At 36.9% G+C, this 13601-nt stretch overlaps 1 protein-coding gene and 1 long non-coding RNA gene across 2 annotated transcripts in view; one reads left to right on the forward strand and one right to left on the reverse strand.

Moving 5' to 3' along the window:
- Nucleotides 1-6878, reverse strand: part of LOC113672387 (structural maintenance of chromosomes protein 4) — a 47753-nt gene extending 40875 nt beyond the window's left edge. The window contains exons 1-4 of the mRNA XM_027188671.2: nt 6671-6878; nt 6333-6524; nt 4481-4657; nt 303-467 (exon numbers count right to left, since the gene is read on the reverse strand). Of these exons, the coding sequence (XP_027044472.2) occupies nt 303-467; nt 4481-4657; nt 6333-6524; nt 6671-6847 (711 nt within the window). The 5' untranslated portion in view covers nt 6848-6878. The remainder of the gene's footprint in view (nt 1-302; nt 468-4480; nt 4658-6332; nt 6525-6670) is intronic.
- A 173-nt stretch (nt 6879-7051) lies between these two features.
- On the forward strand, nt 7052-9985 carry LOC149044080 (uncharacterized). Its single transcript, XR_016187401.1, has 2 exons — nt 7052-7429; nt 7655-9985. It is a non-coding gene; the product is annotated as an uncharacterized LOC149044080 (long non-coding RNA).
- The last annotated feature ends 3616 nt before the right edge of the window (nt 9986-13601 follow it).

A 13601-nucleotide genomic window follows, 5' to 3' on the forward strand; every position in this document is an offset into this window, starting at 1 on the left:
TCCATATAAAATTAATTTCGCAAAGTAATAATGTCAGAAAAATTACTATTTTGCGGAATAGACTATTTTCACTCAGCGGTAACAATGTTACCATTCTCAAGTCATACCATAGGTTTTTGGTAGGTTTTAATTTAACGCACTATCAAATTCCAAAAGCCTGGTTTAGTTTTGTTTCATTTTGCGAAATAGTACAAGCTGATTTTAAAGAAAAAGATTTGTAATAATAGTACATGTAATAATACAAATTGTTATTATTGTGATTATCATTATCATCAAAAATTATTTTGCCTTGTTTATTCTACCTTTTCTCCTCTAGCTTCATTTAATCTTTCCACCTCATTGGCTAGTTGTTCTATTGGCTCCTTGAAACGACTTGATCCTGTGATGTCTTCTAAGTACTCAAGCATTCCTTCTTCGTGCTCTGACTGTGCTTTTGGCTTCATCATGGAAATTTGTTCAACTTCTCCCTGATGAAATAATTATATAATCACACTAACAAACAAATAAAGGAAAACTGTTTTTAAGCCACTAAAAGCAGAAGTTGAAATATTGATGTCTCTCCCCTTTTTTCTTTGTTAACATGTATTTAGATACATGTATTTCCAAGGAAAAAAGGCCTGAGTGTTAACATAACATACTGTGCTTTCAACCCAATAGAGATTTACTTAGTGGATAGTGTTAGCCACCCTTTGAAGAACTAGGGCCAGTAGTGTAACTGATGAAGCCTTTGGGTAGTTTGGTTCTGCAAGGAAAACTTTTGAATGAAGGAAAAATGAAAGAAACAAACAAACAATGTGTCAAACCAAGCGCTTGAAATACAAAAGGTCCTTAAGTAGTCAAGTTATGTGTACTAAAGGTAACTGGTGACAGTCAGTATATCAACCAAGGAGTGATAACCAGTAATGTTAATTCGCTCTTTGTCGGTTGGTAGGCAATCAGAAATTAACCAATAGTCAACCAAAAGTCAAAGTTGGCCAGCATTTTACCCACTGCAGACTGCCTATCACCCAATTATTAACTGATACAATTATTAAAGAGGAACCCTTTACACCCAAACATCAGTAAGCATATTCTTTATACTATTTTCAACACATTTCCTAAGGTGCTAATGAGAAGAACTTAATTAACAATCCAGAGCTTTTGTAGTTGGCCATAATTTCCTTTATTCTTGTGACCTTAATGTATGATTAATGGGTGGGACAAATTAGATGCAAGTCAAACTTAGGGGACATAGGGTCAAATTTACTTATAATAGTAGAAAAGGGGGAATTTTGGCACATTTTGAAAACCACCATGATCTTTAAGGCAACTCATTAAATCTAACCTTGATTTCAAAACAAATTTCTTGCCCATTTTGGAGACAACCTTGACTTCAAGGCAACATGAATTTTTCGCAGGTGACAAATATTCTACTGTCTCATTCATGAATTCTGAAGAGGGTGTGAATATTATCATCTTGAATGGTTCTCCTGAACGATTCTCTTGAATGATTTTCTTGTTGCACCATTGGGGTGTTGATTGTTTGCGCGAGGCTTTGCAAATATCAATGTTGTATCTTCTTGCAAAGAAGTCTTTGTGTGCCTTGATTTGTTCTTCTGTCAAAATTGTGTCTTTGTAAATGAGAAGTTATCTCGTTAATAGGTCATGCTTTCAAGCTCTCTGTTGATGATGCTGAGCTGAGCTGAGCATCTGAGAGGATGAAGATGTAACACTTAACATTCCCTGAGCCTGACACTTTCCTGTCAATTGCTAAATGAATTCTTTCTTCCCTATTCACCAATCTCAATCCACTTCCATGAAGATCATTGTCCCTCATACTCCTGAGATGGATGGAAAGAGTGAACTGTCTCCTGCATAAAAGTCGTATGCATTAATTATGCTGTTTTCCTTTCCAAATCTTCTGAAGACCTCTACCCACATATCTCTTGTCTCTATTCCTTGACTGTAAACCTTATTTGGGATTCCATTGACAATCACCTGCACTTCAGTGATGTTGGAATTAAATGTCTTCTCACTGTCTCTTGCACCAGCAACATAATTTTTTGAAAATAAAAATGGAAAACAAAAAAGGTTCCAGAATTATAAGAGCTGGGGCTAAACCACCAGGGGTCAAAAGAGATTTAATATTGAGAAAACAGGATTTGATTGGGTTGATATCTAATATTCTTGACCATCCAGTTCCAAATATTGATGCACCAGTTCTAATGCCAACAAGATATGTCAGGCCTTGAGTTGATGAATCTGCCCAGGCCTCGAGTTATGAATCTGCCTATAAGACTGAAGAAGCACCAGGTAACCTTTGGTCAGGGCCCGTAGGGGATAACCTTTGATCGGGCCTTGTAAAGGCTCAACAGTTGACTTCAACTGATGAAAATAAAACAAAATTAAGTAAAGACCCAGGGCATGTCACAGGTGGCAAAAAACTTGCTGAACACAACAGAAGAGTGAGTGAGGAAAAGAAGAAGAAAGGAGGTTCAAAGCAATCCAAAAAACCATCATCATTGTTTTCAGTTAAGAGCTTACCGCTCTTCCACCTGCCCCTTTGGGGTCAGGCCAAAGGCTTGCCCCTTCAAGGCTTACCACTCTACAGCCTACCCCTTTGGGGCTTCCTGTAAGAGTATAGTCAATGGATTTATTTATTTTCTTTTTTAACCAAAGAAAAGGTCTGATAATAAGCTTGTTTGTAATACATTGACCAATTCAGCTACCCTGACTAGATTGGCTGCTAGAATTGTATGGTTTGCAAAGAAATTCATCGAGGAACCTATGACATCTGAGTTCAAATCTTAAGAACCTTGTTAAGTTCACTGTCGTGATCACTGCATCATTTGCAACAAGAAGATATCTTGAAGAACAAAAGATTTTTCTATCTTATAAAAGTTCAACCTACTTACAATGAATGCAATTAAGTTAGCAACAGTCTGTGCAATCATTGAGACAGCCTTAATATTCTAGATCAGTGACATAGAGGCAAAACTTCGTCAAAAGAGTTTATTCAAGAGTTTATTATGGTCTAAAGGCTTTTGGAAGGGATTGCCAGCTGCAAAGAAGTTGGCTAAAGAAACCTGAGTTTCTAAAGATGATGCATAACTTTGGCTGATGAGGCAAGCCATCTAGCAGATTTAGTTGCCTGCCCTGAAGCATATCATGACCAACTTTTGAAGTCAAATCTCCAAATGTGGTTCATCAAGCTGATCTTCTTTTCCTTCCTCATAACAGGCTCCCAAGAGGTAAGAAAGTCTACAAGTATGCATTGATAGTTGTTGATGTTACAAGCAGATTCAAGACTGCTGAACCTCTCACCTCAAAGGCTTTTCAGACAATCTTTAACTGTGGACCACTGAGGTGTTTAAAAGTTCTTCAAGGTGATCCTAGGCATGAATTCATGGGTAATGTCACAAGAGAGATGACAAAGCATGATATGATGATAAGAAGAAGGAATGTAAACATTCACAGAGATCAGAGAATCATCAAGCGACTTAATCAAACTTTAGGTGAGTGTCTCTTCACTTTCCAATACAGTCAAGAGATGAACTTCAAAGAGGGAAAGAGATCAACCTGATCAACCAGAGGTTTCCAGAAGTTGTTTTAGCTTTGAATATTGAAGTGACCAGGTTGACAAGAAAGAAACCTATTAATGCAATCAAAGATAAGTCAGTTGATGCAAAGAGTTCAACGACTTATTCAAGACTAGTTGGCCTGAAGGAGAAGAGGCACGACTCCTCAAAGAATGTTAGATACCTCTATACCCCTGGTGAGCTGGAAAGTAGTCAGAGGCAAGTCACAAGTCAAATCTGGTCTCTGAGGGTCTTCAATATCAATAGAATACTTGTGAATAGAGATACACATGTACTCTACTATCTGAAAGATGGACCAAAGAGTGGTTTTGTCAGAGGAGAGCTTCGGATTGTTCCTCCTGGAACCAAGTTACCTCTTGAAGAAATATGTTGATATTAAAAAAGAGAATAAAAAATGAGTTTCTCAACAGGCCCAAGCAATCCTGATGAATCAATTCAAGAAACTGGTAAAATTATCAACAATAAAAAGATTGTCAATCTTGCCACTCCAGATTTAAAATTTTTTTCTATTGATGTTAAACCTTCACCAGGATTCAAATGAAAAGTAAACCCTAACCCTAAGCAAAGTGGAAAATTGTCAGCTGTCAGTGGAATATGGATAGTAATGGCGATGCTATGGTAAATTCTTCTTCTTTCTGGTGTAATGGGAAAAAGCCTCTCAACTTTAGTGCAAGAGAAATTACTTACAATAACTAGGGGGGAATTTTCTGGAACAAGATGGAGATGATTTAGATGAAGGTTTAAACTCAGACTATCATACTTTTCTCATTTACAAAGACACTTTTATGACAGAAGAACAAATCATGACACACCACAACTTCTTCATCACTTGAAGATCTTTAGGTGATAAATGGTAGGTAAGGATCTACATAACGAACATTGGTTTTAAAAGTCAAACAAACCTGCAAAATGAGAAACCTGTTATGATCTAAATCAATTCCACAATCTTTAAGAAGTCTTGCCACCTCCTTGAAAGGAACTTTACGACCATTAACATGATAGTCCGAACTATTGTCTTTACGGGCTGTGCGAGACACAACAAATTGACTTCCTTCTATAACTTCATAATCATCTCCAGGCTGTAAATAAAAAACAAGGTAATTATGATTGAAGCTGTAAACTGAACATTTTTCAAAAGTTTGGGGGTGCATGACATTGGGATCTTCTGTTTCCTTAATCTTACATCCACAAGAGTATTTTTGTAAGGGCTGCATATTTTGACAGTTATGCTCATAAATGTACACTTTACAAGATTTTATATATTCAAAAGTTTCATCACTCAACCACAAAATGTCACAAAGTTACCATTTAATTATACTTGGTTATACTTTGGTCTAGACAATTTTTTTCTCCTGAGCTCTTTGGGTAGAAAAGAGGGTAGCAAAGGGTTTATATGTGACTCTGTTTTGTTTTTACCAGCCACCAAAAGTTTTAAGTTCTTTTATCTATTTAACTTTGCAAATCGTGACGAATCTTCCTCCCTATTAACACGATTTTACTACAAATAAGTCTGACACTGATTTTAAACCAATGGTTCATAGGGCAAAATTATTTAGCCTGTCTCCAGTAACACAATATAGAGCCAAGGAACCTCATAGACCATTTTCCATCTAGGAGAAATGCAGGAGTAAACTTGACTGCTTCATCATATATAACCCTTAAACCCTGTGTAAATAACTGGCCCTAAAAGTCCAGTAAGACCCTCTAAAATATAACTAGCCCAACAACAATTGAAAAATTACTCTTTAGCTTGAGCTTGTGTAATTGTGATTTCAAAAATTGCAATGTACCAACTAAAACAAGGCATAAATGTCTTAAATAAGGCAAAATGACATGTCATGTGCATGAAATAAGAGAATCAAACAAAACCTCCACCTCCCCCTGAAATCTTACTCTCCCTGGTCCCATGTATAATCGAAATGACCTGCAAGAGCATGCCAATCATATTTTTTTATTACCTCAGTAGTAAGACCTAAAGAACTTTACTAGCAGACTTTTTGGCTCACGTTTCATTTGATTACGTAATGGTCCAAGGTAGTGTTTTTCTCCATTTATAATCTCAGCAATGGAAATGTAATTGGAGCAAAATGTGAGTCCCTATTGCGTAAGTGGCACCACTCATACAAATGCATGCTGTATGAATGCCAGCACGATGGCGTTCGTATGTAGACTCCAAAGGTACGCACAGTTGGCTTGAAATAGTTCTAATGATCATTCTTACTCATACTTTTTCTAGACGTGAGCCAAAACATCAGCTGGTACCCAGGGTAGAAAAAGCCAAGTCAAGTCAGTCTTGACTATGAAGAGTAAAAAATAAAAATAAAATAACAAACTTGTGGTCAAGACTGACTTGACTTGGCTTTTTCTAGTTCATAGTCTTTTTATAGTTCATTTTGTAAAGTTCTTTAGCTCTTTCACTACTAAGGTAATAAAAAATATAATTGGCATGCTCTCACATTTCATTTCGTGAGATGGTTGATTATACATGGGACCAGGGATAGTAAGATTTCAGGGGGAGGTGGAGGTTTTTATTCGATTCTTGTATTTCATGTACGTGACATGTTGTCGTTTCGCCTTATTTAAGACATTTATGCCTTGTTTTAGATGGTTTTAGATAGTTTGCGAGTGGCTGTAGATGGTTGTAGGTGGTTTTAGGTCGTTCCATGTTTTAGTACTTACCAATGTACCATGCATATTTATGACAAGAGTTAGAAAATGAGTAACGCTATTTACGTTCAAAGTGACACAACTTACCATATCAATGATTTTTTGAAAATGAACGGCAACTGTGCAGCTCTGGACATTTTGATGGTTTTCTGAGTTGTGTATCAGTTGTGAAACTTTCTTTGTGCGAATCATTTTCGAGCGGTAACCAAACACGAACAACATCGCATCAATAACGTTCGATTTTCCGCTTCCATTGGGGCCAACAATGGAAGAGAAATTCTGAGGAAAAATAGAATTTCAAAAGAATGACTGAGTAACAAACTAACCTTACTCGGGCAAAAGAGTTTTATTATTAGGATACTATGATCAGCCTCAGAAATGAAGACAACTAGTCAATCAAAGAAAACACGGTTGGCTATACAAACCTTATGAAATGGCCCCAATTCTTGCGTTCCCGCGTAAGACTTAAAGTTTTCATTAACTATTTTTGTAATCATTAGTCGAGCTGTACTGCTTCCGGATATTTCCGTCGCCTTTTCAGTTCCCTGATTTCCCCGCTCTGGAGCTTGATCGTTATAAACTACGTCCGCCATCTTGCTCATCCGATTTTGGCGCCAAAACAGTTTCCCATAATTCCTTACTGGTTCCATTGCTGAGAAAAACCCAACATGATCTCGAGACCGAAATTACGATTATCGTTATTTCTAAATTGGCACCAAATTTATGGATATAGTAATTTCGTGGCACTCTTTACCAATCCTCTTTACACGTGTTAAATAAAGAGAAGGACTCGGTTCCACTGTCTTACAACATTCAAGATGGCGGAGGAAAGGGGTAAATGTGCGTTCAGTTGTGATCAGCATGATCTCGACACCAAAATAACGATTATCGTTATTTCTAAATTGGCCCTGAAATAACGAATATCATAATTTCAGTGCATGTCTGAGACCTTCGGGCTCGAAGCTTGGGAACTAGTATTCAGGGAAAGATAAAATGGCGGCTTACGGCGGCGAAGGAAATCTCAGTAGTTTAATATTTAGCGTGAAAAGGCTTGGGTGTTGTGATCTGGTTCTCAAGTAAAAAAAACATCACGGTCTGCAATGGCCCTACCACCTTTTGAACAACAAGAAAACATTAAAACGGTGGTAAAAAGCAGCAAGTTTCGAAGTCTAAACGAAAGATGGGTAAGCTGAGTTTCAGTCAAATATCATGACATTTGGGATGTAATTTCGATACCGAATAAATAGTTCTACATGGTTATACACGCATAGGATTCTGTTGTGTTCACGTGAAGGCCATTTCAGCCATTCCTGCCACTTGTAAGTGGTAGGAAATAAAAGATATGTATAGTTGTTTCGTATTGAAGCCCTGTGAAATCAAAAATTTGATTTATTTCTTCTTTGTTTTAGGTGGTCATTATCCATTACTTTTGGAAGTCGATGCTGATGAGAAAGAAAAAATGTTTATGATTATTTCTTCTCTCGAACATTTTACTATTTAGGTACCAAATAATCTTGATACTGAAGACCATTGCATCCTATTATGAAAAATGTACCCCTGATTGCTTTGTCAACATGTATGATGTAATATACCTTGAGATTTGTGGGATTTTCACATGTAAACTAGAAATACCTGTAGAGGGTAATGATGTACTAATGCAAAGTGTTTTGGTACAAAGTCTGCTTTGCTGTAATCTACCTGAAGGTGCTTTTTATATGCTAGTAACACTTGCACAGCCCAGTCAAAATGTTCTTTAGTAGTAGTCAAGCTGGCTGTTGTAATTATAGGCAGCAGAGGCCAAACCTCATCCTGAAAAGCAGTCTGAAAGGTGTGAAGTCAGTGGAAGATACTTCATTGTAGGTGGCCAAATTGCAGGCTGTCAGCCCATTTTGAGTGAGTAGTTAAACTCAAGATCGGCTATTTTAACTAATTTTATTGAGAGCCAAATCCTGCAAGGCTTAGATTCTGTATTAATTTGAAGTGTTACTTTTATGTTTCTTATTTTGCAGTAAGTGGGCTTGTTGTGGCCATTTTTCTCTCAAACATTTTTTTCAGCTTAGTCAAAACGTTTTTTAGAAGTAGGCAAGCTGGCTATAGTAACAGAAGGTAGAGATCAAACCTTGTCCAGACTAGACGCCTAACAAATGTTCTGTGTGGAAAGCCAAATCCCTGGTTACCGGCACATTTTGACTAGGCTATTTGTTATTTAGCTACTCTTATTATTAAAGATTACTGCATTCCTTTTTAATAATTTGCTGCCAATTGTATGCTGTATATAGCTTATGATTTGTGTGATTTTCAAGAGTAAACTAGAAATACCTGAAGATGGTAATGATGTGCTAGATAACGTACTTGATGCAAAGAAATTTTGGCACAAAGTGTATGCCTTGTCCTCAGGTGATTTTAACATGCTAATAAGATTTGTTATTCAAATAATATACATCAGCTGGAATGGGAATATTGAAAGAAAAATAATAATATTTAACCATAACAAGTTTTGGTTTTATGTCCAAATTAAGCACTTAGTTGAAGATCACTGCACTGATCAGGCCCCGAAGGCCAAAAAAGAGCTGTCTGCCGTTAGTTTAATTTTTGTCATTTCTATTGATTTATTTTATTTATCAATGTTTCTTTGAGTTATAATTCATTGACCTCTTTCAATAGTGCAGGTTCGCTCGTGTAACCTAATCCCACATGTATGTATGTACAATCTCAGTTGAAATTTTGAGTGGCAGGCAAGCTGGCAATAGTAATAGGCAGCAGAGGCCAAATCTTGTCCTGAATAGAAGTCTGACATGTGTGAAATTGGCAGCTATTTCATTGTAGGTGGCCAAATTGTTGGCTGCAGCACATTTTGACCTGGCTGATTGTGTGTGTGTTATGTATGTGTTCTTCTTTTTAGGTGTTAAACAGGTCAAAGTACCTAAAAAAACCTCTGTGATAACTTGGTAGTCTAAGATGTAAAAATTTTTAATAATAAGGTAAAGCTTGATCATTCTTAAGAGTTTGCATCTGTTCTAAAAGTTTTGGGGAGAGTTAGGGGAGCATTATTTATACAAATGTATTTAAAAAGTAACAAAAAAATAAAAAGAACTAGGGCAAAATCCCAATTTGCTTTAAAAGTTTATTTTATTAAGAGCATAATTCTGGATATAACTTGGGATTTGTGTGATTTTCACAAATTGTTAGGTTGTTATGTAAACTTAATTTACAGGAACCTTGTTAGTTTTCAGCTTCAAGAACAAGTACATAATTGCAGGAAAAGCTTGAAGCTTGAAAAATTGACTGATGAAACTGGAACAGATGTCATGAGATTTGTACAATAGGTTGGCCTGGGAGGGACCAAGAATTAAAGAATTCATTGATTCCCTTACACCTTTTGTCTGCATAGTGTGCTTCTGTAGAGCTTAGTTATTGCTGTAGAAAACGTTTTTGGAGGGCCCTTGAGATCACTCACTTTTGAGCTAGTTGCCCCTAGGGAAGAGGATATCTGTACTTATTATCTCCCTTGGGGGGGGGGTGAAGGGTTAAAGACTGATTCTTCTCCAGTAGCCACAAGTACCCCTGCATATGGAAATTTTGAACACTATTAAAGGGCTAGTACCCTCATTTCATACTTGAATTTCTAATTTAGTGTAAGTTATGACAAATAATGAATGTAAATTCATCTTGGTTGTACAGGTTATATCCAGCAGTCCTTAAAAAAAAATAAAAAGGTATTTTTCTGAATTAAAAAAAAAGTGTTCTTGCTTCAAAGTAAGTGCATGATATGTCATTCAATTAATGCTCTAGCAGAGTTTTTGTTTGAAATGCCAAAATCAACTTCATGAGTAAGGACAAAAAAAAAAGGCAATAAGCAAATGTTCCTCTGTATCCTTTATGTCAATTTGGGCTGAAAAACAGGTTTTTTTCCTTTTGCAAAAATTAGCTTATTTCACGACCAAAAACGATGCAAACAAGCTGAAACGTTATGTTTTCAGCAAAACAGCGATAGAATCTGCGAAAAAACAATGGAGACAAGCTAACACACAGTGTTCTCAGTAAAATTTGGGCAAACAAAACCTTAAAAACCAAAAAAAAAAAACAATTGCGCTGACTTACCCATTTTTTGCCAAGATAACTGCCAAAACACTGAAAACTAGCTTGAAACTACATGTTTTTCACAAGATCGCGACGAAATCTGTCTAAAAACTCCAAAATACGGCAGAAATGTACGATTTTTGCAAAATTTTTCGCTAAAGTTGACAAAAACACTAAATTCGACTGAAAAACACGTTTGTTTTTTTTGCAAAAATAAGCTTATTTCAGTTTTAAAAACGCTGCAAAAAATGTTCTCAGCAAAATAGTTTAAGAGTCTGTGGGAAAACACAAAAACCAAGCTTAAACCAAGTGTAAATTGATAAAAAGGCCCGAATTGCGCATTTTGGCAGTTATTTTGGCAAAAAATGGTATATTTTGATTTCAAGCAAACTTTCAAGTAGTTGTTAAAGTTTAGAGCCAAACACAATACCAAAAAAAAATTGGATGTTTTCAGAAAAAATTGTGACCCTCAGCCTAATCATAATCCCACCCTACCCAAGCCCTAACTCTAGCTGCGAGCTATCCTAACCCTAACCCTAACCCCGGGTTAGGGTTAGGGCTTGGGTTAAGAACGGAACTTTTCACTCCAGTCAAAATGATGCAACTGGTTAACATGGTCCAACCAGCCAAAACAAGATAAAATGGTTTAAACGGTGAAAAGATTTTAAATACGTGACATGGTCCAATCGGAAGAAACGATCTCACTTAGTAAAATGGTGCGACTGGTTAACATGATCCAACTTGATAAAATGATGCCAATATCTAAAATGGACAAACTGGTTTAAATAATCCAACCAGTTGAAATGGTCTAACTGGATAATGCATGTGTAACCAGCGAAATTGGTTCAAATAATTCAAGTAAGGATGGTAAAATTAGTTAAAAAGATCCAGCATATTACAGTGGTTCAACTGGTAAAAATAATCATCCAACTACTAAAAGTTATTAAACCCCAATCAAAATTAATCCAACCGCTTCAAATAATCTAACTGGTCAAAATTCTTCAGGTGGTTATTTAAGTGAAAAAGGTGACAAAATCTTCTTAAAAATATTTTTGAAGAGGCTTACACCCTTACCCTAAACACTAACCCTACCCCCAAACCCTAACCCCAAACCTTCACCCTAGCCCTAACCTCAACCGCAGACCCTCTAGCCCTAACACTAAGCCTAAACACTAACCCTAACCCTAGCCCCACACCATAACCCTAAAACCTAACCCTAAACCCTAAACCCTAACCTATAGCCCTTAACCTAGACCTAACCCTAACCCTAACCCTAACCCTAACCCTAACCCTAACCCTAACCCCAACCTTCTCTATCTATCCTGTAAGTGTACCAGTCGGCCTATCGTTTGTTTTTCAGTAAACTTTCAAGTAGTTACTGAAATTTACAAACTCAATACCAAAAACCCTGCAATTGAATGCTTGTAGAAAAATATTAACGCCAACCCTAAGCATAGCCTCATCCTAGCCTTAACCCTAATTCTAACACTAAACCCCGCTAACTCTAAGCATAATTTTACCCGAGCCCTAACCCTGATTGTAACACTAAACCCCTCTGACCCGAAGCAACCCAAACTCTAACCCTAACCAGGTAATGGGCTCCTGCCCTAACCCTATCCTCAACCCTGACTTAAACCCTTTACCATAGCTTAGGATTGGTTTGGGGTTTGGGTTAGGTTTAGGATAGCACAGAGTTAGAGTGAGCACAGGACGAAATAGCATGATTCCGTAATTCGGAAAAATGAAACTCTATGTTTCCACATCATTCACTTCTTCCTTGGACCTGTTATGTTTCCGTTATGATTCCTGAACGGAAATATGACGACACGTTTCCGTTGCATTTCTGTCAACGGAATATTATCATCGCCTGTTTCCGTTACGTTTCCTTATACGGATTCAAACTTTTACCGTCAAGTAAAACATATATTTATAAAGTGCTGTACAGTTCTTACACCACGTTACCATGAAGACGTGATCGTTCGAGGACAACAAAGGCAAATTGACGTGCATTAGGTGTGTACGTTCGTAGGAATCATAAGAAGTCCTAGAAGCTTCGATGTTTTACACTGAGCTATGTGCATGTTAATTTTGGAACTGTTTCGAAACCTTACAAAATTGAATCTTTTAAACTTACTCTGTGCTTAGATTTTTAAGCAGCTGGATCATTTGAGCCAGTTTAGTCACTCAAACCAGCAATACAATACTAGGCTAACTGGATAGTTTTAGGGTTAGGGTTAGGATTTTCAAGTAGGCACACGCAGTTGTGTGGATATTGGGGTACATGGAGTTTAGTAGAGTGTAGATTTTAGCAGTATTTGCCAGTGTTGACATATTTATAAAATTATGGTTCCAAAGTGCGTGTCACTGTTGAGAACCCAAGAAAATCATGAGAAAGTCGCCGATGGATTAGCCATAAAAATAAGCCCAACTCTGAGTCAATGCCAAACCACAAGAAAGTTGTGAAACTCGCGCCAATGTAAAAAAAAAAAAAAACAACTGAGGTTCGAAGTATGGGTCGCTAACATCCTATGAAAATCATGGGAAAGTCGAGGAGATTGGTCATGGTACCAACCAATGCCACTTTCCCATGAAAATCAAGAAACCTGTGGTAACTAGCCAACATATGCTAGAATGACAATCTTTAATAAAATTCATATCTAATAAGGATGTGTGAAATGGCCAATATCGCTCTTGGCCGAGATACTGGTTTGCCGTGTTTTGGCAGTTATTTTGGCGAATATGGTTAAAATCAAATCTGTGTAAAAACAGTAAAATCAACGAGTTATTGAGGTTCGTCAACATAGGGAGGGTCCTCTTAGTCTAGAGAAAAACTTTTGCCCACGGCTAAAGGCGTTAAATTAATAAATTGATATATCTGGGCGGCATATCAAACAGCAACACTAAACTTCTCCTTTATCACAGCTTTTTCCCCTTTAACATCTTTGTTCATTCCATTTTTTTTAAAGTAAAAACTCGTTTTGGAGGCATAAAGGTCCCTAAAGCAACGTTTCAAGATTTTATGGCGATCTTGTGAAAAACATGTAGTTCCAGCTAGTTTAGAGGGTTTTGGCAGCTATTTACACAAAGAGTGGGTAAAATCAGCCCAATTTGTCGTGTTTCTGACGGTTTTTACGCGTTTTTTCCCCAAATTTTACTGAGAACACTGCGTTTTAGCTGGAATAAGTGTTTTCACATGGATTGTATCCCTATTTTGTTAAAGACATCGTGCTTTTGAATGTAAAATAGGCTGATTTTTGCAAAAAAAAAAAAAAAAAA

This window comes from Pocillopora damicornis, chromosome 6 (assembly GCF_964200805.1).
Source record: "Pocillopora damicornis chromosome 6, jaPocDami1.2, whole genome shotgun sequence".
NCBI classification, from domain to species: domain Eukaryota; kingdom Metazoa; phylum Cnidaria; class Anthozoa; order Scleractinia; family Pocilloporidae; genus Pocillopora; species Pocillopora damicornis.